Source organism: Kwoniella shivajii, chromosome 8 (assembly GCF_035658355.1).
Source record: "Kwoniella shivajii chromosome 8, complete sequence".
Lineage (NCBI taxonomy): Eukaryota > Fungi > Basidiomycota > Tremellomycetes > Tremellales > Cryptococcaceae > Kwoniella > Kwoniella shivajii.
Genome location: NC_085915.1, coordinates 1,299,258 through 1,322,064, shown reverse-complemented (window position 1 = coordinate 1,322,064; position 22,807 = coordinate 1,299,258). Strand labels below are relative to the sequence as shown.

Genomic DNA, 22,807 nt, shown 5'->3' with positions numbered 1-22,807 from the left:
AGGGGATGAAACACGGCTTGACAACGACGACAACAACCATAACACGCTATAACGTGATCGATGAAGATATTGAGTGAATGCGGTGTGACTGCACGGATGTGATCGAGGGAAGGATTATCGCAGGGTACTCTCGTCGAAAACGCAGACAATGGTGATGACAAGTCACATTCTTTTTGTGAAAGATCTTCCATCATACTTAAAAGAGAAATCAACTCACTTATAATTCGAACTCTCGGAGATCGGATGTCTTTGTCTTGAATATGACAACAACTTCTGATTTGTCTTTTATGCTTATCAACACCGCCTTTCGAAATAGAACAGGATCTGCTTTTCTTTCTGTTTTTGACTGATACGAGTACTTTTGTCGTTCCCCCCACAATAGTTGATGCTTGGCGGGAATTATTCGAATAAGCTTATACCAACAACTTGGACCATGTAGATGTTAAAAATAGTCAAGTAACCCTCAATCGATGGATATGAAAATGGGTCAAAATCAATGCTAGGATGAAGATCAATTTCTGTCAATGACGAATGCTATGCTACACTACTATAAATTCTGAAAATGTACGCAAAAGCCGATGATCAAAGATCGATATCTTTTTTTATTAAGCACTTTGTATCTATCGGGACCTGCTGTCCCTCCCCTTGCTCTGTACTCGGTATATATCAATCGTCCTGTGACTACGCACTACTCGTATTTTGCATATTTACCGCAAAAAGACCCTACAACGATAAGGAATTTACGTTAACCATTCTCAAGGATAAAATATATATACACACGAGGTGCAGTATGAGGTAGGTATGATGAGTGAGGGATGAGGTGACTGACTACGGCCGCAGGAAAACACGAAGTATTAAACGACAAATTATGTCTGAGCCCCCTCGCAGCCCCATCCCATTCGTTCCTAACTTCCCATTTATCAAGCCGGAAAAAATGCATAATACTCGCAGTATGATTTTTTTCCGTAGTCTATACTCGAGTATACATTTATTCTCTCTTTTCATGCTCGTGTGAGTCTCATTTGCATTATTATTGTATGCCAAGAAATATCTTTATTATTTAATAGACATGTCATTTATCGTTGGATGAGGTCTCACGACCAGTCATCTATATGGGGGAATCACTCGCCGATTACGCAAAAGGTTGTAAACCTGAACCTGAGATAAAGGCCTGGAATCAATCGTCATTCCGAGTACGAGTATTGTGTAATTCCTTTGATTTTTCCTTTCTTTACCTGAAAATCGTAAAGAGGCGCTTCCAATGGGGGCGGCCTATCGATTGAAAAGAATAATAATGTTATGCCATTTTGTCAGATACATAAATTTTATGATGCTACAACTTCAGTGTGGAATCGGCGTACCGAGTACATAACGTTATGGAATGGATTATAACGACTCTCATCCTCAGCTTGTCATTGCCCGTGACGTTGATAGTGACGATGATTGAGCCTGTAATTCCGTTGAACGAGAAAAACATAGTTCATGTGGGTCTTTATCTCTCATTCCCGCTTCCTCCGATGTATGACATTTGTCAGGAACTATAGAAGAACTGCGCTTAGATTCCTGAGAATTGTAACTTATGTAAACTCGATTGATAAACTACCTGCACACGATCGCTCATTTAAAAAATGCAAGGGGTGACGGAACAAGAAGCATGTTGATCTCCAGAAGAGATCTTTGATAAGTGTCGAATAAGTGAACATGAAGGAACCTCTTATTGTAAACAAGCTAACGATTCGAGAGTCGTTGATGTTGGAGGCCAAGTCTCGTTAAAACTTGTTGAACCTAGTATCGACTGGGGGACCTGATAGATGGCTCGACCACCAATGAGACATTAACTTGATACACATCTCGTCACAGTAAACAGATGGGCTGTCAGCTACAATAGTAATGCCAGAAATTTCTCTTGGGACACGATTTCCCAAAGATGCTCAGAGTTCGCCGAAAAATGAAATACGATCACCATTCTTGACCCCTCCAGATGATAGGCGTGATACTACATCACTTTATCGCTCTGCAGGGCACCCTTATGGGCGGTCACAATGACAGGTAAACCTCAAACCGAAGCCCAGGGGAAACCTATATATTGCGATGACCACGTGTCTTGATATTTGACATTATATCGATGGAGACGTTTTATAGATCAATGAATGTACGCATCGATTGGGCGAAGAACATCATATCGATCTCGGCAATAGGAGTCAAGACTGCATGAACCGATCCGTCTAGTGAAGCGGAGACTATGCAGCGATGGAAGTGAGATCATTCATATATCAGAGGATTCACTTACATCCTTCTGATTGCAGTCACCTAACTCGAATCGCTCGAATCGACAATGACGACAATGGTTAAACGACATCGATGAAGATTATCTTGAGGCTGAAATCTGATATTCATTTTGATGCATGAACAGTATATCTTTGGGTAATATCTTACAACATCAACCTTTCGTCTGGTTCTAATCTAATCTCTCTTCAAAGATTGTCTGACTAAGAAAGTTCGTTCACCTTCACCTTCACCTAATGCACCTAATTCTTCGACTTTCAAACCTGGAGCTAATTTCTTTTCGTCCAACAAATCGTCCGCTGATCTGCCTTTTTGCATTACGACGTAAATCTCCAATCCATCACCCACTTCGATATGTCGTTCTGTTGCACTGGTGAAACTGTCCACTACTAATGAGAGGACTGTCGATAGAGGTAAGTTACCAGGAACAAATTTTTCTGATCCGGCTTCAGGTTGTTGATTCTTAAAGTAAATTTGATTGTCCAAGAATGGTTGAATTAATGATTGTGCTGCTCCTGCTCCTCTACATGCTTCTCTCTCATATGATCCGACAGGGTCGAATGAGTATACAGCGCCGGTTCCTACGAGTTATCGGTGAATGAATTTGAATTAGCAAATTATCACGTGAATATGAGCGAGACTATCAAAAACAGGTTTAAAGAGCGAGCGAGGACGGTAAGACTGGATCAATCATGACGAGGGAAAGGCAGAGAACGACCTGCAATCTATAGATAGAACAGCAACGGGAAGCAGAATATAATCGGAGACTCGAGGAAAACACCATCAAGTAGATACCGCAAGCAGAATACTAGGTTTCAGAGACTCAAAGGAAAAACAATGCAAAATGAATGAGCTCACCGTCTTCTTCGATACCACCGAGAATGTTGTAAACGTAATAAGGGAAGAATCTTTTTCCGTAGAGCATAGTTTGAATCATTCTGGCTATTGACTTGAGTCCCATGGGTTTATGATGAGCATGTTCGTACCACTATCACAACATGAATGTTAGCATACCTAACTTTATTGTCGATTCCCCATATGAGAGACCTCATCCTCATTGAGTATGACTTTGAGAGAAGAAACTCACCTCTAATCGTTGTTTGACTCGTTTGACAAAGTTGGTACCGTCTGCTGCGAACCCGTTCGTTGCGAGTACTGCTTTATCGTTACTAATTTATAGGGGATGTCAGCATTCACCTTATCTTCTAGAAGTGATCAGATATCCGATTCAGAAATGACACATCAATTCTCTCATCTCTGGCAAGCAAGTCACAGATGTGTGATGGAACAGTAGAATACTCAAACTCACAGTTGCCATACCTTTCTAGCGTATCTGGTCTGGATACTATATCCTTCAGATTGTCTTGTATCTCCTGCGATTACACTGAAGTCTTTGCCTGCGATAGCAAGAATCGATCCACCATTATCCGAGTAAGGGTTAAATCGGCTGGTGATTGAGACTTGATCAGCATTAAATTCCCATGAGGGTGCAGAAGACGGGCCAGAACAAGCGACAAGAGGGTTGCTTTCTGCTGAGTTCGAAATGACGAGAAGGACAGAGCAGCAAAGCAACTCACTGCTCTACAGGAGCTGTTGTGGGCTCCTGAGTGTATGACATCGGTGGCTGGGAGTAGAGAGCCATTGTGCTTGCTATTGCTGTGAGTGAGTTCAAGTATCGTCTAATGGAAAAAGCATGAAACCATCATCTTCAGTGATTATGTGATTATGAACGATGACACTTGCATGTTGGTCGACGCGTGTACAACGACTGACTGTTAAATGGGGGTGCTAAATGCATACCTCAAGATGTGGCATTTTCACTAAATGGGATTCCTACTAGCACAGTAGCTTTTACTGTTATTTCGTATATTGCAACGAGGTGATGAATGATCTGGGTATATATCCAACTATATAGTTACCTATCAATCCACCGTACTGAGAAAAGGGATAATGACATTGTGTGAAAGTAGAAGAGAGATTGGAAAATGTTATTATTGGATACAGTATAGGTGAAATCTACATTGGATTCTTCATTATAGATGATCCTGGTATTCCGGGTAGCCAGGAGGAAAACATGGTAGGATGTAGGTTTGTGGTCTTACAATGATACGACCATCTTACTCCAGATGTCGATCTACCATAATCAGAACCGAGAAGATCGATCCTTATTCTTCCCTGTTGAGGTTGATAGACTTCAAGAAAAGAGACACCTTCACAATTTAGCACTTTGGGAATATCGTCATAGGCGGATTTGAAATCTTCTCTAATTTCTCGTCCATGGTGTAGACCTTGGGCATCTGTACTATCTTTACCTCCATCATCGAGATCATCCATCACAAAATCGAATTCTTCGCCATCAACATTCCTGTGGCTGATGTGGTCGCTGAGACAACCAATTATCAAATCCTATTCAACCCCTGAGACTCGCCGTATCGCTGGGGCTCAGAAATCTATTGTACAACTTGTGTTGAGAGGTAATACACCTCGTCTACGATGACCTGGATGAGAGAGGTGCTTCGGATTTAACGTTTCAACGATTTCCTGATAGCTGGATAGCCGAAAGGCAAAAGACAAAGAAGAATAGACGTGTTGCATGGTTCAGAGCAAGGTATAAACACATGTACTCTTAGTAGTCGAGATAACTATGTTAGGGCAGAAGTCGTTAGTAGTCGAGACAACCCATTCAATCCAGCATTCCAACTTTGTTATCATCTGACACATTCTATCGGGACATGACACAAACACGTGGCATAAACCACTAAAGCGGCAAGTTTTGCTATCATTACGTATTCAGTTACTGGTTGTTGATAGTCAAACCACATGAGAGAAGTGATGTTGCCACCCACCATGTTCCCCGCCCATCTCAACTATCAACTCTCATCTCCATTCTCTCTTCTTCTCTAATCAACCCTCCTTACCACATACATACCTATTTTGACATCGATCGTGAGTCATCCATAGTATCTTGATGTTTCAACCTGCAGTTCGTGTGAATGTACGCTCACGAGTTGATGGCTTGTACTTATCAATCAACCTCCTTCCGACGCGCACGCGCCCTATACCCTCGTGTAATAACAATTGATCACACACTTTTACTTCATCGCTGTTCACCTATAGCATTTCATTACGTTCAGACATCTTCTAGCGATACCTTCAAGTACACTTAGTCACTCTATATCATCGTCATAAATCAAGCAAAGATGGTTCGAAGCAAGTTTAAGGATGAACACCCATTCGGTGAGTGAAACTACCCTTTGCTTGCCTTACCTGCACAACATTAGGTGCTGATCTCTTGTTACCTTCTTGCTCCTCTCAATGTCATTCTTCCCCGACGAATTTGAACACCATGCTCACACTTCTTGTCACTGACCTGCATTATTCCCATCCACTTACCAACATCGGGTTCAACCGTCTGCCGTTCGAACCGGCTACGCTCTCTACTTCTTCGCGCTCCCTACCCCGCTTCATCTTGCTTCCTAATGGGTCATAATACTGTCATATGACCACTACGACCTCGATTCATCCTCAACACGCCTGCTATCAACCTTATCGCAACTTTAGACAAGCGAAAGGCAGAAGCCGAAAGAATTCGTCAGAAGTACAATGACCGAATTCCCGTGAGTCGCATCATCTAACTTTTTAATGGATAAAGACCTCCTACACGCGCATGCTGTCGAGTACACTCCTCCGACGGTGCATATTCGAGCGATGCTAACTCCGCAATCATAGGTGATCTGCGAGAAAGCTGAGAAGAGCGATATCCCAACTATTGACAAGAAGAAGTATCTCGTACCATCTGTAAGCCAAGCCGTTCACTTTGGCGTCAGCTGCCATCGACCGCTATTCGGCAGAGCAAACAGCTGACTATGTGTAATCAGGACCTCACTGTCGGTCAATTTGTTTATGTCATCAGGTCAGCTTTCCGTGGATGATCGCTTTCATTTCGAACTAATTTGTATCATTCAAATAGGAAACGAATCAAGCTTGCACCTGAGAAGGCTATCTTTATTTTCGTAGACGACATCCTTCCTCCTACAGCTGCGTTGATGAGTTCGATCTACGATGAGCACAAGTGAGTCGATCCGTTTTAAGGAAATTTATAAACTATAAGACAACACAAGTGCTGATGATCATGTCCTCATTTAGGGACGAAGATGGTGAGATGAGAGGATCCGTTGCAAAAGACAAGGACGGGACCGTAGCTAACAAAATTTCGTCATAGGTTTCCTTTACGTCCTCTACGCATCAGAGAACACTTTTGGTGAATTGGCTCAATTTGAAGTCAAAGAGTAATTTTGGTCTTTCCCGTGTCTTAAATCAAGCCGAAAGGAAGTGAAGGGAAAGTAGTTATTGAAAGAGGCTGAAGAGCGGTGATTGGAGACGCTGGAACAATCAGAGTAAAGCCCTTCACATTTTCACGGTATTTGTGTATGATTGTATTTTATTCTGAGATGCGACGAAGTGAGAACAAGAAGAGTGTGGAATCTGACGAATCAAGCAGTTCAGTATAGTGAACTCGTCCGCTGCTTTGCACTGTGATAGATCAAATAAGAGCATTGAAATGCAATTGTATACATTAGTTTACAACAAAAATCTATATATCTTTTTGTGTTGAAAATACTAATCCTCATCAATTTGGATGTCACCACCACCGTTGACATTTCCTTCAGATGTCACCACCACCGTTGACATTTCCTTCAGTTTCTCCCGTTTGCGATTTTGTTTTCTTACCCAATTTAAGACCCTTCATCTTTCTACCTTGCATCTTACCTAAATCTTGTTTTGCCAAATGGATCTTACCGATCTTATCACCCATTTGATCAGTTTCAATATTCTTCTTCTTCTTTCCGAGACCCTTTTCGATATCTGATTTAGCGATTTTAGGTCTTTTCATTGACATTTTCAGTAATTCTTCATCTGCTTCTTGGATTCTTCTGACGGTAAAATCAATCGAAGGACCCATTTCAGTTAATTGTAATTTAGGTACTTTTGATCCTGAACCAATTAATTTCACTGTGTATACACGGAAATGTACTTTTGGTAATTGAATTTCATCGGATACGGGTCCTGCCGTAATGGAAATAACATGTTCTAATCCACCGATCAAAGGTATTTCGGATATTGCGTGTCCATTATAGAAATCGAGTAAATGGGATTTGAGTTGTTGGTATGTTGGATGAGTATCGAATAGATCGGAATGGAATACCATTAACGGTCTGACACCGACTGACGATTTTGGTGACTGTGCAAAAGTGAAAGGCAAAGTGTTAGCTTCTATGAGCACACTTGATTATCTCTCGAGCGATATAGACTTCCACAGTGAGATGTTCTCTTCAACAAGGTACAATCTACATCCACAGCTATGTGACCTCCATGTACACCTCATCTACACATCCATCTGTCCATCTGTACTCTTGCTCTAGCCAATGACACCCATGACTTCAACTCACCTCGAAATCACTCATTCCCTTGAACTCATCGACTCCTAATTCAATCATATCCAACACTCTTCCATCGAACATCCTTGTCAACACTAAATCATGAGGTCTCTTCTTTGAGTGGAGTCCAGTGACGAACAATGAGGCGTCGTTCTTGTTGGCAAAGAATTCAAGGGAAGATGTATCTTCAAATGGGTGGATGTCATTTTTGCGAGAGAAATTTATAGCATTGGGTCTTTTGAGTGCGTACTGTGATGATGAACATAACGTTGAGGTGAATGGGAAGAGAGAGAGAACAAGTCAATTAGCTTCTTGAGATTCTATAGATAGCTTTACACTGAGACGAGGTAGGTGTGTTTTGTAATGACTTTGTGGCCAAAGCGGTTCAAAGCTCTCTACTCCGAGTCTTATATGTAGTTCTTGAGAATAGGAGCGACTTGATAAGAGCTAGATGGGACTCACTAAATCTTTCATGACATTTCTCACTACCTCACTGGTTGATTGACCTCTGACGAAAATAGCTGTCTTCTCATTTTCGACCAATTGAGGTTCTCTTTTATCCAAAGCCCTTTTTACTCGAGCATTTTTAGGTTTTCTAGGGGGAGCAAACGAGAGGGTCACAGTTAGAGACCGTCCATAAACAAATGGAGGAGATGGAGTACAAAGGAAAGGGACACTTACATCGTTCTGAGCATAGACATCTTGCTTATTTCTCTCTATGTATGGCAAGGTATGACAGTATGATATGGTAGTCAGTAACGGTATTCAGTGTCAAGAGGATCAACATATATTCTTTGGCTTTTTACACAACATTTTTTTGAAAATTATCGAGATTGTGAACGGAATCAAAAATTAATCTTTTCTGTTCGTCGGTTTTGGAGCCCCACACATTTGCCACTGATCAATCAATACCACCTGGATTTTCTTCCTTTCTCAAAGCAGCATTTGGCATCTTCAGATAGTGAACTAGCCAGGTCAAAGTAACAGACCAAAGCTATCAGGGACCATTCAAAAAGTGGAAAAAGAAATGTTGTGATGAAGGTTTGACCGCGCGTTCTCTGCTTTTACACAAAGATCAAGTTGTTAAACTCATTAGTGTGACTGATGTAGTTTTTGCTACGCGATCGTACTGGACAGGTTTTTCGGAAGCTATATAAACAATATGCAAAACAAACAGGATGTTTGGTTAAGTAATACATGCTTCGTGACGGGGATCAGGTGTTAATTAATACATGCTTCGTGACGGGGATCAGGTCAAAAGGTGCACTCTATGCTGTTATATTAACATTATGAGCTCGCATGAACAAGTCTGCTCATGTTCAGTCTATCCTTATCTTCAGCTATCGGTTTCTCCACCGAAGACAAACAAGCTTTTCCTTCCGCATTGACAGCAACGTAGATCTAATCAACAGGTATCAATAAAACATCATCGTCAGAATTAATGACATACCTTAATTTAAAGGCACATGCCGTTTTCATTCAATCAGATAGAAGCAAACATATGGAGTACACTGATGATCTTTTCTGACGGTCAGAAAGGTTTGATCGCGCGTCTTCTTGGAAGACGGTTGGGGTGTTCTTTGAACCCTCTTTTCAGCTTAAGTTCTTTGAAAGGAATAATTTCAATGTAATCTTGAATGGGATGGGCTCGTACAAGACAGCGTCCTGGTGTGGACACTTTATATGCGTTTGTCATGTATAGGTAGAGAACACAAGAGGTGTAATTGGAGAAGAGAGGGCACGGATAAGAAGTGAAGGGAGGAAAGTGTAAAGAACTCACCTCCCAGATGGATGAAGTACGAAGGAAAGTATATAAAAGTCAATTTAACCGTTACGCTATACTGACGAGACTATGCTACGCGATCCGATATTTCGAATTTTTCGAGGCTCAAGGTCGTTTGATATATTCATCTGCAATTATCCGATATATTCCAATTCAAACCAGAATATCATGGTTTTGTCGGTGAAGCGTTTTGAGGTCAAGAATAGATGAAGCTGTTTATACCCTAGACGATACAATCATGGCATATCACCTGACAATCACAAGAGGTGGCAAGCCGACTTAGTTGTGAATGAATTATCTTGCTAGATACTCTAGTTAGGTCAATGATTTCTTAGTCGGCTCATACACCGTATGACCATGATGTTCTCCATTTCAAATCAATAACTACATCAGCTGACGTGAACTCTTACTTGTGATGAATCTTGATCATTGAAAAGGTCAAAGCTCAACTCTACAAGAGATATCGTCATCCACCAAAGGACCATCCCTTTGTAGTCAAATCATCAGTCGTCATCATCATGATCATCGTCAGTAGATTAAAAAACCAAAAAGATTGATCGTGCGTTCCTGTTGAAGAAACATTACAGAACTCCTCATTGAATATTTTATTTACATTTTGAGATTTTAGACCGTCTATATCCTGAGTTGAACCACGGACCCCTTCCATTCATGTTGAGATGAAGTACAACTTATTCCGAAATACTGTTTACTGTGTTTCGGGGAGAAGGAGATCATTAACCGTTTGTGGTTCGGAGTATGTGTGAGCTACACGGTCGAATAATTGATATTTTCGAATTCTATATATAGTCATAGGTCTGTTTGATATGAGGATATCATCAGGTTATTCATCTCGTGTAACGCCAATTCATCATCTGTCAGCTTTCATTCACTCCACAGTGAGACTCATTGTCAATCACTTACCATGTACTCGGCAGAGAGGCGGAACGTTTCCTACACATGCTCAGCTGACGCAGATACTCCAATCTTCTCCCACCAACAAATCGTTGTTACTTAATCAGACTCCATGAATTAGTGTCTTGATGTACTGCACGTCAACTACTGTATGGACTGTGTTGATCTTGTTGAGTGTTAAAAATGCTGCTACTATTAGTTCAACTAATCCGGGGAAGTTCGCGTAAACAACATTAGTGAAGCATCAATTGAGTAACTTGGGAGAGAAAGAATTTCCATTGATTCTCTCATGCGAGCAAATGGTCTTATCCTTCTTAAAGACATCTCAAATAGTACCTTTTTTTTGCAGGAAATGGTATTTGGTAGGTCATCCTGATCTTAGCAAGATTTTTCTGTCTTAGAGTCGTGATTGTTTGAAATCATCCGTCATCGCTTGTGATAATTAGGTATAAGGTCGAACGGTCTTTCTATGCAGAAGATAATAAGGATGTTAGCAAGAAAAAAACAGTAAAATGGAAACAAGCTTAAATGCAATTGTCAGGAAAAACACGTTTTTTTACCATCTTCATTTCGGTAGAGTGGCAAATGATGGGGAGACCCCACAAATTCCAGGTACGGTGATAAGAAAAGCCCAGAAGCTGGTACACCTCATGCTTGGAACAAAAACGACTTTACATCGACTCAAACCTCTTTCCCTCTTTTATGCCTTCTCATATCCGTTTCTCTATATATACGATAGAGAGTACCCCTTCTCTTTCTCTACACCTTATTTGTTCGTCCTTCATCATTTCTATCAGGACTCAACATGTCCGCATCTTTTTCAAATGACTTCGAGGAGCTCTCGCTCAATCAGCATCAAGCTACCCGAAGAACAACTAGAGATTGGAGTCTTCCTCCTGATTTCCTCTCACTTCTCGCCACTCCTCCAAGCAGCCTCATCAACACTCTCATTCCCCTTCACCCTCCTGCTTCACCATCTGCTCCTAAGGCATCACCCTCCCCTACTGCTCCCTTCATCTCTGCACTCAAGAAAGCTCCCGACACTGTCACAGAAAAAGGTGCAGAGGCTCATGCTTCTACCAACTCCCCATTGGTAGACTTATTTTCCGACTTCACTCCCGGTATAGGAGCTGAAAAGCTGTGTGAGCTTTTGGAGAAAGCGTGGAAAGAGGATTCTTTGGCGTAGGTACTCTCTTCTAACCCGTCTTTGACATTCGTATTGAAAGAAATGCTGACGAGATCGCTCAACTATCTTCAGCACTTTGAAAATTGTATATCAAGCTCGATCAATCCATCAAGGGAAAGGATGGAAAGATGGGTTTTATCGAGCTGCCTCCTGGATCTGGGAAAAACATCCTCGTACCCTTCTCGAGAAGTACGTCCTCTTCTTGCTTTCAAAAGGTACCCCTTCACTTGACGAGCTGACATTACCCCCATTTCCCAGCCTTCATCTGATCGTTGACCCCACGTGCGAAAGACCAAGAGATGCTGTGCGTGACGCCAAGCAGCAAAAGCAGCGAGAATCTGCATCTGCTGCAGCCAATAATGGTGTCCTTGACCTCGACGATGAAGGGAATATCGATGTTGGACAAGGTCCGGAAGACCAGTATCCCCCTCGACCTCATGGTAGCTTCAAGGAGTGAGTGAGATTTCTTCCCTTTCGCATCTTTCCTTCGTTTCAATGAGACTTACTGATCATACATACTTGATTCCAGTCTCACCGACCTCCTTATCCTCCATCTGAGTGGTCAACTCGCCACCTCTTACAAGGGCAAGTTTACTGCTCTTGATGAGAGTCTAGCCCCGTCTTGGCAGGCCGCTACCTTTAAAGCTTCCAGAGTGGCTCTGAGGAAAGACCCGAATTCCAAGCGAGTTCGTTCTGGTTTCAAAGCCGTGCTTAAGTCGGTCAAAAAGAAGGAAAAGGAAGGAGGTGTTGAGACGTTCGACTTGAAAGTCTGGAGAGCCCCCAATCGTGAGTAACGTAATCTTTAGTACTGTTAATCCATTACTAATTCAATACTCGCCATACATAGTCAAAGCCAAACATAATCTGCTTCATGGGCGATCTGAGCAAGCCTTGTGTAACGACAAGAAGTATCAAGCTCTTTACATCACGATTCTCCACCTCTTCGTCAAAAATCTTGAGGACGATCTTCGTCTTTTGGCCAAACACCAAGACTTCCTCAAACTCTCCCCTGCGTCAAGAGGTCCTTTCAAAGGCCAGACCTCCCCTCACCTTTTTGGCATATCCTATGCCGCCAAATGGGTCCCGTCGCCAGCGAAAAGCGGCGACAAGATCACCCACTTCTCTACAGCCTTGGCACATATGCTTTATCCAGGCGATGGAGTCCAATGGTCGAGAGAGAAGCTACAAAAGCTTGTGCTTACTCCTCTCAGAAAAGCGTTAGCCATTCCCGAAGTGGAGATGTCAAATAGATCTTGGAAGATTGATTACACCAAGGTATGTGAACTCGCTACCATCCGCCAACCGCACTATCTGACTCCATCTTCAGGTACCTTCTAAGTCGATGGCACGAAATTCTACAGCTTTTGCCGAACATGACCAAGAGGGTTTCGAGAGGTACTTGACTCGGGTGTCTAACGGGTGGGTGAAGGCGGCACTTATAGTGATACCTACAGAAGCTGACTCACTCACAGACGCGCTACAATCTCTGGTGCTGCTTTGATGCCCCACGAAATACTCTTCGAAGGTGAGCGGAATAGAATCGAAGATCGGTTTTGATAAGCTGACCTCTTCGAATTATAGCTACCCAAGGCAAAACAGTCATCCATAAACGCCTCGCCGATCTGCAATGGAAGACCTTGGTACAATCAATCAGAAACAGTTCATCTAACCGCCTGTCCAACTGCATCGCCATAGCAGACGTTTCCGGGTCGATGGGTTCGTTCTCTTTCATCAACAAGAAGGATCCTGCTCCAATCCTTCCCTGTATAGCCTTGACCCTTCTCATGGGTGACCTCGCTGTCGCCCCTTGGAACGGTGCATTCTTCACATTCTCCGCCGACCCCAAATTTGAGACCATTGAAGTATCTCTTCCTCTGTCTGAACGAGCAAACTCGCTCTCGAGGGCTCATTGGGAGATGTCAACGAATTTCTACAAGGTTTTCGATCTTATCTTAAATACAGCCAAAGCCCAAAAGCTCAAGCCCAATGATATGGTCAAGAAGGTCTTCGTGTTCTCCGACATGCAATTCGACGCTGCCGCTGACAGGAAGATCTGTGAGACCGAACACACGGTCATCCAACGCAAATTCGAAGACGCCGGGTATCAGATGCCTCACCTTGTCTATTGGAATTTGGCTTCAAGAGAAGACGGCGCTCCTAAACCCGCTCAAGCAGACATCGAGGGAGTATCTCTTGTGTCCGGCTTTTCTGGCACACTGATGAAGTACTACCTAGGTCAAGCTGATGACATAGACGAGGGAATGGTCGAGTCGGAAATCGATGAGGTTGAAGAACCTGACGAGAATGATATGATCTTAGTCGAGGAACGCTGTAAAAGCAAAAGTACACCAGCTGGGACCAAGACAGAGAGGAAGGAAGACAATGCTCTACAAACTGTGATGAAGGTGATTAGCCATGAATCTTTCAGTAAATTAAAGGTCATTGATTAGAAAGTCCGAGTGGAAGTCGTAGGTACGAAAGCGGGATATTGAAGAACAAGTATTTACCATTCATCTGTTGTATATCATCTATCATGTCCATAACGATTTGAAGACCTGAAACGAGAAACGATCAATCATCATGCATATATATTGTGACAGGAAAAGTAAGTCGCGTGCGAGTGAGCGAGTGAGCGCGGGTACCCCGCAATTCATAGTGTGCCTTTGTGTAATTAATCTGAATTGAGATTTTCCCTTTTTACCCCGCATTTACCTGAAAGGGATTCTTGGTGTTTGTTGTTGTTGTCGTTTGTTCGTTTGCTGTTTATTGTTGATTCTATATTCTTCAATCCAATACCACAAAAGAACATCTAGATAAAAGATATAAATCATACACGTTGGCAGTAATCTCCCCCGCCTCAAGCATCCTAAAAGTCATCCTTCTGCCACTCATTACCCCTCACAAACACAAAACAGATCATAGCATCTACATAGTACGCCACACGCAACAGTAAGATAGGATAAACAAGAAATAACGAAACATCCCATTCAAAATAAAATAGAATAATAGACACGGTGAGTAAGACCTCTCATTTACTTACTTGTCTGAATTGAATGGGTATTGGGAATTATATGATATCCATTTCCCTGGGTATGATCGAAATATACATCTGCACTTGACACATTTCTATCTCTCTGTTTTTGCTCATTCATATCCATATTTCATGCCCTATCCATACCCGATCCATCATTAAAGGTGAGAGCTGTGATATTGAATCATTCCTTTTCTCCCTTCCGGTCGTTATCCAAACACACCTAGCCTCTCTTATCTCCTCTATTCCCTTAGCATTTGATCTTTATTGCTGTTTATACATTATATCATTTTGGGAATCACAGACTAAATCTAAATCCTTCTGTTGATAGAATACAAATAACGACACCCAATCACAACACACCAAGCTCATAATCATCATCAGTGAATTCCATTTCCGCATCGCATAACTCTCTACAAAAAGGCGAACTTTTTTTTTTAGTTTTCAATAATAAAACAATCATCGACATGAGCAAATATCAACAAAAACCATATACAGCAGAAGAAAAACGAAAAGCCATTGAGACGTTCTCAGAGAAAATACAATACAGTCCGAGGTATTCCAGTGAGTGAAAACACCCCCTTCGCCTGTTCTTGCATGACAATACTGCAACGAGTCTTGAAGAGAAACTGAAACTGATATTGGCTTGTGGTTACGTTTAGATGAAGATTGGGAATATAGGTAAGTGATCTTCGTTATGTACTCAAAACACGGTCCATTCTACGACTTGATGAACGATCGGTGCTATGACTTGACAAAGAACAAATGAGCTGATCAGCTGATTGTTCTCCAGACATGTCATTGTGAGTGCTACCATCCTATCACAACCTATCACGATCAACTTCGGAGGACAGTAGCCTAAAAGTCCACTACCAAATACAGAATCTTTGTTTTCGAATACTGATGGAAAAAGTATTCACTTGACAGATCCCCAAACAACTCGTAAGATACGTACCACCCGGAGTATGTCCTGAGGATGTATGGAGAGGCTTAGGGATCAGACAATCGCCTGGGTGAGTGCTGTTTCTCCTCAAAGATCCGTTTCGCGTTCTCTTCTTCGGAGCGGAACACAAAATCCACCTGCCGTTAAAGCTTTCCTACACATTCCATTCCGCCATGTGTGTCATATGTTTCAAGACCAGAGCTGACGATCCTCTACAATAGCTGGGAAATGTATATGCGACATGAACCTGTAAGTCGCCTTTTGTTCAATCAAGTCATATCGTTGACGCTGACCGTAAATGATGACTTGTAGGAACCTGTAAATACTATTTCCTTCGATTCCTTGCTCCTTCCTACTGAAAAATCGTGTTTCCCAATCGTGACGACCGATATTCTCCCGTAAACTCTGGGTCCAGCGACAATGCAATGTTGAGAAACCCTGCTAATTCACTTCTGATCCCATGTAGCATGTCCTCCTCTTTCGCCGACCAAAAGATTACGATTCAGTCCATCAACCATTCTCACAAGTGATGGGTTCGAGAGCATTAAACCTTGCAGGCGTCAAGAAATAATCGGTCTGATTTACTGGGCATCCACATCACGCCGTACACGGTCACACACATCTTTTTTTGGGTTTTTTACACTTTTACATATTACAGACAGACACATCATAACGAAATGACAGTTTCAGCATTTTCTCTTTTTTTGTTTTTAAACATTTCAGACTATACATTTTTTGCAAAGCATTTTCTCAATTTCCATAAGCATTTCCTCACCTGTCATTTAGATAGTCAGAATAGGAATAAGAAAAGGTCAGAGGTAGGAAAGTAGGTATCAGTTGATAGTTGATATTTCTTTTGGGATGGAAGGATTCATACTTTGATCCCTTTCTCAGTATGCACACAATCATGAACAACAAACGTATTGAAATTGAATGAAATAGATTTACACAATGTATCAAACATACATAACATAACCAGAATATCAAAGAGTATCAATCTAGTCTAGATATTCATTCATCATCTGCTATGATCTATAATCACGCCCAACACCTATCGCCAAAATGTGTCGCAAACATTTTAATTCCTCTTACTTCCACTCATGTATTCACTCATATATGGTTGAACGTAGATATTCAATAATACACCTGCACCAGCAGCTAACAAGAACCAAACTACAGAATTGACTTTATCTGCTAATGTACTTTCTTCTTTTGGCGTAATCGTATCGACTTTAGTGCTGGTGGAAGTATGAGGATTTGTGGATTGAGATGAAGGTGAAGGAGAGGAAGAAGGTAATCGAATAACAGAGAACAGGTCTGTGTTCAAGGAGAAAGCGATATTGGCTTCTTCGACAAGGTCGGCTATGAACACATTCCAAATAGATTAGCAAGAGTTCAACAGTCTCGAATATGCAAGTGGTTCAAAATTGAATACTATTTCGTACAACAATCTCGCCGTAAAGCACGAGTGTGAGAGGAAAGTAAAACTCACATTTTAATGATTTGTCTTCACCAACACCTTCATCCATACCTCTTCTATACCAATCTTTAACTTCTGTTAATCTTTTCTTAGCGTCGGATTTAGTTTCATCTGAATCTACGGAACCTTTCTGGAATTCGAAATAATAAAATTTAGTTCCTCTATCATTCTTATCTTTTAGGTTATATGATTTCTTGACTTTTGCTCCTATGAATTGACCGCCTGATAAATCACCCAAGTATCTCACGTATGCATGAGCCAATAACCTTCCTGATACGTTTGGATTCGAGTTTGTTGAAAGTGTTTTAACGTGATGGAGATAATTCGATAATGGTTCAGGAGGCGAGATGAATATCTCTTCTAAAAAAGACGGTAAGGGGAATGGAGGTAGTGGCGTCGATATCAATGAATTTGAAGTGGAAGTGAAAGTCGAAGTGCTTGAAGAAGGTAGTAAAGTTAAAAGATAATTGATGTCTTCAGCTAAAGCAGGTGCTCTTGCGAGTAAAGCAGGATCATATGTAGGTGCCAATACTGGATTTGTTGAATTTTCAGATAAACCCAATTCGAGAGCGCTATACCGTACCATGAAGAAGAGAAGGATTGATTGAGAAATTGAAAATATCAGCTAATGAATTATTTCACAAGAAACAAGAAGAAACATCGAAAAGGGGGAAAGCTCACTCGTATATTCTCCATAACACAGCTAACCATCTGATATATTCATCTAAACCTAGACCACCTTGAACTAAAGCAGCAGCACCTGCTGAATGTTCAGCTTTGACATGAGCCCTTTGGGTGCCTAATCGAAGTAATGTTGATACAGGTTGACTTAGATCTAATTCATCTGAAACGGATTCACCACCACCACCACCTCCTCCTCTAGCTGAATATTGAGTTTTACCATTACCATTGGTAGGTTGGATAGTGGCGTTGAAGGGGTTCTCGGTAGGTGTGTTGGGTGAGAAAGAAGGTGTATAAGCTGGAGATGTATTTGAGGATGATGAGTTCAAATGAAGCTTTTCAGACATATTCATATTAGCGGATGGACAGATTGTCATTGATATTAGAATCAGTATGGGAATGTTTGATGATGATCTCAAGAATGGGGATCAATCTCGGTATTGGTATCAATCGATAATGAGGAACAATGAATCATGAGTGAACGTATGTGGACGAGAGATACGGTTTCTCCTCAATCGCTCTTCAAAGGGAACAAGATGATGTACAGGCGGATAATCCACGGCCGAAGAGTATTGAGGAGTACATTGAATGAATGGGAAATAGATACTAAAGTAGATCAGGGAGATACATAAAAGGAAGACAGACTTACTTGCTTATCAGATATGACAGTCTGCATTATGCTTGATCTTTCGTTTGTTTGTTTGTTCGTTCGTTTGTTCGTTTGTTCCTTGCTTGTATTGTCCCTTTGATTCAGGCGATGGCGACGGAAGGTATAGTAGTGATATGATCAATCAGGTGAGCTTATCAATGCAGACCTTGAGATCAGAGGTCAGGGATGGATTGACTGGGTGATGGATCGATATGAGATGATGGATAGATATGGTGTGATCACTACAATAATACTAAACTAAACGTTAATTCCCATGTTAACATGATTTCCCGGCTTGCTCCGCTCCACCCTGTTTTCAACTTGTTTTCTTGGCTTCGGCCGATGTACAAAGTAGGATAACTCAGTTGTATACATCTCTTTTATCTGATAAAGAGTCAGACTGATAATGCCATGTAAGCCTCAGGATGTACATTCATGTACGTTCATGAACGTTGGCAGAAATGAGATAAGAGCAGCTTCAGCTGGGCTGGGACTCTCAAAATCGGAATGGCTTCGTTCGCCTGGAGAACCGTGAAACAGGGTTGGGATATGTCCGCTCCTCCTTTCTCTCAAGGATTGTCTGGGATACTCTGCGATTCAGAAGACCGCTTACATGTGGTATATGGACATTCTGTGCCGTTTAAGCTTGAAGTGATCTACAAAATCATATACTCGTAGTGGAGAGAGAGTATTTTACCTAATCTCTCTCATTGAGCGAATCCGTGTTAATCCCTACCCATCACTTGAGCCCGTAACAGATTGCTCGAAAGGCTCTCCTTGCTTCTCAAATCCTGTTCCGCTCACCCTCTCATCTCAAGTATGCTATCCTCATGTTATGTAATGAAAGTCTCTCATTCATCGTTTACTACAAACTGAATATGAGACCTGTCTCCATCCACCACACACGAATGAATATCTTAATACCACGGCAAATCACGTCGTCGCGTCTAGCTAATTCTAGCGGTTGATTTAACCGTGACAAGACGATAATTTTCGATTTACATCCGATAAAGTACAAAGCAATGTCAAATATCTCTGAACAGTTGTTAGCGTTAAAGCAGCAGTATTCTGCAAGAAGTAACACAGTGAGAATAACGATGAAATGTTGATATAACAGCGGTTTTTTTGGAAATCTCGAATCTTTGACGATAAAGTATGATGAAAGATATTCATGAGTTGAATGGTTTACGAGTTAGAGTAAGTTGTCCTTTCCTTTTTTGGCCCCTCCTTCCTTGCAGTTTGCTTTGTGCCTGCGACCTGATCTTGGTGCATATGTCAAGCTCATGAATTCGTTCAATCTAGGCATCTCCGAGTCCAAGTCCAAGTCCAAGTCCAAGTCCAAATCCATCCAAAATGACGTCCCTTCCTTCACCAGTCGGATCTTCATCTCCATCTCAGATGAAACACTCTATGACCCTAACGGACTTCACCATATCGATCTCTGAATCTAGTAAACCCCCAGATGTCACTTCCAGCTCGGATAACATCAATCAGAGTCGTTCAAAATCGAGATGGAATACATTAGAATTCAGATTATATACGGTGGCTTTCGCTTTAGTCGTTCCTATCATGATTTGGATTCCTATCAATCTGAGCTCAAGTGAGTAAATCCACTACACAGAAAAACACTGCGACCAATTTCGGTACTATGCTGCTGGCGATGGCGATGGGGAGCAAGATTAGGCTATTGTGTGAATGAAAAGCTGATTATCGCTGAAAAGCTTCACATCCTAATTATCACAAATTCGATCATCGTTTATCACCAGGATGGTTTGGATATAAAGTCGTAAGGGATATTTCCCACTGTTGGAGTGATCCCACCCTTTATTTAGCTGACAACAATGACTATAGGATAACAGTGATGCTCAATATCGTACATTTCGTTCAAATCTCATTCCGCTCTTATCACTCTCATCAATATACCTCTTATCATCTTATATCCATTCTCGACTAATCACTATTCCTTCTCTTGAGAATAGATCAAGGTTCATATTCACTTTCTCTGTAATAATGATATTCATCTTACATGGATCATCGGCTTTCAAGGTATTGATCATATTATCACTGAACTATTATGTTTCTCGCATATCGGTGACTGGTCCGATCAAGAAGATTTGGCCTGCGATATTGGTCGTAGGGAACATGGCTATTCTATTCGCGAATGAAAGGAACCAAGGATACAAATTTGGTGAATTACATGGATCATTAGGTACTTTGGTAAGTACCACTTCATATATCACTCACATCCATACTCTCGCTCAATCTCAATGGGGCATCGGCGACCATTAACCAAATTAGAAAAGTGATAGGTATTGATACTATAAATTAAATACAGGATACATGGAGCGGGTTATTACCTCGTTGGCATGTCGGTTTTAATATAACTATGATGAGAATGGTTTCTTATGGTCTGGATTATCTATGGAGACAACAAAATACATCTCAAGAGGTATGTCGAAATCTGTTATACAGAATGAGGATTTCCAAGTTCCCTGACATTTCCTGCTTGTGCTAATCTATGCACTATGATAGATTCCTACAGAATACAGGAAAAGAGTAACAACGTCCGTATCGGACGAGGATTACGGATTTATCAATTACATGTCATACTGTCTATATCCACCGCTATATATAGCTGGACCAATAATCACTTTCAACGATTTTATATGGCAGGTAAGTGTTCTTCTCGGTATCCTTCCCAACTTCTATATCTCTTACGTGTGATTTTGAATTTGGACAAAAGCTTATGCCTTTCTTAGCTGCGCAATCCCACGACGATCCAATATAAAGCGAAAATATCCTATGCGATCCGATTTGTGTTCTCATTCCTAACGATGGAATCAATGTTACACACAATGTATGTCGTAGCTATAAAAGATACGAAAGCTTGGCAAGGTGATTCGCCAGCGGAAATGAGTATGATTGGGTTTTGGAATCTGGTGGTTGTTTGGTTAAAAGTGAGTAAAGACTTTGCTTGACATCCGTAATAAGTGCAATCCCAAATTGGTGAACGATGAGGTTTACAGAAGGGAAGAATGTGTCAAAGCAGATGAGAAATCAAATATGCTAATTCACATTCTCCCTTAGCTCCTTATTCCCTGGCGATTTTTCAGGTTATGGGCGTTGTTGGATGGTATGGATCCACCTGAGAATATGATCAGATGTGTTGCGAACAATTACTCCACACTTGGATTTTGGAGGAGTTGGCATAGGAGTTATAATCTATGGGTTGTAAGGTAAGTTATCTGGAGGTCCTCTTCTGGAATGAGGGGAGAGAATACTGTTTACTGATTGCATGAAATGTTAGATACATCTACATCCCAGTTGGAGGATCTAAAAATGCGATATTAGCGACTGGATTAGTATTTACTTTTGTTGCTCTATGGCACGATTTGTCATTCAAATTATTAGCTTGGGGTTGGTTGATAAGTCTCTTCATCTTACCTGAGTTAATAGCCAGAAAGACTTTTTCAGCCAGTAAAGTGAGTCCTTCTAGCCCAGCTTTAGGTCAGCGTTGGATTGGAGCTAATGGAGCTCATGGGCAGTATGATCATAATTGGTGGTATAGACATTTATGCGCTATAGGAGGGGTGATTAATATACTTTTGATGATGTCTGCGAATTTAGTCGGATTTGTATTGGGTTTAGAAGGTATGAAGACTTTACTAGTAGAATTGACATCTACTGTTTCAGGTGAGTCGGGCACACCTCTCTTCTCATATCTGGTCAAGCACTGATATCATGTGATCAAATGAAAACATAGGTTGGTTATTCATGTTGTTTGCATGTTGCTGCTTGTTCATAGCTGTACAAGTCATGTTCGAGTATCGAGAAGAAGAGAAGCGGAAAGGAATAGATAGGAAATGTTAGTTTTATACGATATATGGTATACGATAGAATTGCTTCGACGTGTTTTGTGGAATAAGGTTTTTTATTCCTCTGAGTTCATCGTATTAGCATGATACGTGATGTTTTTCCTTCTTTTTGCTTTTCTTGGCATTTCCTGCATCAGATAACGAAAAACATTCAGCGGAAGCAAAAGATACACACAACGTCAATGATCGAACTACGTAAAAAACATGGACAACATCAACAAAATAATTGAATGTCATTCATTATCGTGGTCGATCACACACCCACTCGTCTCACCTGAGAAGCAGAAGAGAAAGGACCTCACCAGTGATATAAGATCAGAATAGTATATTCAATCAATCCTTGATTCATTCATTCAATCGATTCAAATCAGAGTCATCTTTGCCACCTCCGAACAAATCGCCTTCTCTTCCCACTTCATCCGGTGTACACCTTCCCCATCGCCAAGACAATATCAATATCGAGTTCGACAACGGTAACAACAATAATAATAACGTCAGAATAATCTTTAGAAACATCAGTCAAACAACAACAACAACAACAAA

General features: G+C 41.3%; 7 protein-coding genes across 7 annotated transcripts; 4 read left to right on the top strand and 3 right to left on the bottom strand.

Moving 5' to 3' along the window:
• Positions 1-2,463: 2,463 nt before the first annotated feature.
• IL334_006230 (uncharacterized protein) lies at positions 2,464-3,928 on the bottom strand (the record flags this gene model as incomplete). The annotated part of the gene is made up of 5 exons (XM_062937934.1): positions 2,464-2,867; positions 3,145-3,274; positions 3,374-3,455; positions 3,596-3,733; positions 3,864-3,928. 5 exons carry the CDS (start codon positions 3,926-3,928, stop codon positions 2,464-2,466), a joined length of 819 nt encoding a protein of 272 aa, XP_062793985.1.
• A 1,558-nt stretch (positions 3,929-5,486) lies between these two features.
• On the top strand, positions 5,487-6,579 carry IL334_006229 (uncharacterized protein; the record flags this gene model as incomplete). The annotated part of the gene is made up of 7 exons (XM_062937933.1): positions 5,487-5,523; positions 5,848-5,903; positions 6,016-6,084; positions 6,165-6,199; positions 6,257-6,358; positions 6,433-6,443; positions 6,509-6,579. 7 exons carry the CDS (start codon positions 5,487-5,489, stop codon positions 6,577-6,579), a joined length of 381 nt encoding a protein of 126 aa, XP_062793984.1.
• A 373-nt stretch (positions 6,580-6,952) lies between these two features.
• On the bottom strand, positions 6,953-8,425 carry IL334_006228 (uncharacterized protein; the record flags this gene model as incomplete). The annotated part of the gene is made up of 4 exons (XM_062937932.1): positions 6,953-7,528; positions 7,737-7,973; positions 8,187-8,319; positions 8,406-8,425. The coding sequence occupies 4 exons, from the start codon at positions 8,423-8,425 to the stop codon at positions 6,953-6,955; spliced, it is 966 nt and encodes a 321-aa protein (XP_062793983.1).
• Positions 8,426-11,224: 2,799 nt separating this feature from the next.
• Positions 11,225-14,055, top strand: IL334_006227 (uncharacterized protein; the record flags this gene model as incomplete). The annotated part of the gene is made up of 8 exons (XM_062937931.1): positions 11,225-11,601; positions 11,678-11,794; positions 11,864-12,058; positions 12,135-12,391; positions 12,453-12,880; positions 12,933-13,024; positions 13,078-13,130; positions 13,187-14,055. The coding sequence occupies 8 exons, from the start codon at positions 11,225-11,227 to the stop codon at positions 14,053-14,055; spliced, it is 2,388 nt and encodes a 795-aa protein (XP_062793982.1).
• A 1,048-nt stretch (positions 14,056-15,103) lies between these two features.
• On the top strand, positions 15,104-16,150 carry IL334_006226 (uncharacterized protein; the record flags this gene model as incomplete). Its single annotated transcript, XM_062937930.1, has 6 exons — positions 15,104-15,200; positions 15,299-15,317; positions 15,430-15,439; positions 15,564-15,649; positions 15,801-15,828; positions 16,046-16,150. 6 exons carry the CDS (start codon positions 15,104-15,106, stop codon positions 16,148-16,150), a joined length of 345 nt encoding a protein of 114 aa, XP_062793981.1.
• A 507-nt stretch (positions 16,151-16,657) lies between these two features.
• IL334_006225 (uncharacterized protein) lies at positions 16,658-18,416 on the bottom strand (the record flags this gene model as incomplete). Its single annotated transcript, XM_062937929.1, has 4 exons — positions 16,658-16,941; positions 17,072-17,631; positions 17,741-18,075; positions 18,390-18,416. The coding sequence occupies 4 exons, from the start codon at positions 18,414-18,416 to the stop codon at positions 16,658-16,660; spliced, it is 1,206 nt and encodes a 401-aa protein (XP_062793980.1).
• Positions 18,417-19,544: 1,128 nt separating this feature from the next.
• Positions 19,545-22,259, top strand: IL334_006224 (uncharacterized protein; the record flags this gene model as incomplete). Its single annotated transcript, XM_062937928.1, has 11 exons — positions 19,545-19,586; positions 19,692-19,989; positions 20,111-20,175; positions 20,241-20,606; positions 20,725-20,838; positions 20,922-21,062; positions 21,149-21,346; positions 21,477-21,625; positions 21,697-21,871; positions 21,935-22,082; positions 22,153-22,259. The coding sequence occupies 11 exons, from the start codon at positions 19,545-19,547 to the stop codon at positions 22,257-22,259; spliced, it is 1,803 nt and encodes a 600-aa protein (XP_062793979.1).
• Between the last annotated feature and the right edge of the window lie 548 nt (positions 22,260-22,807).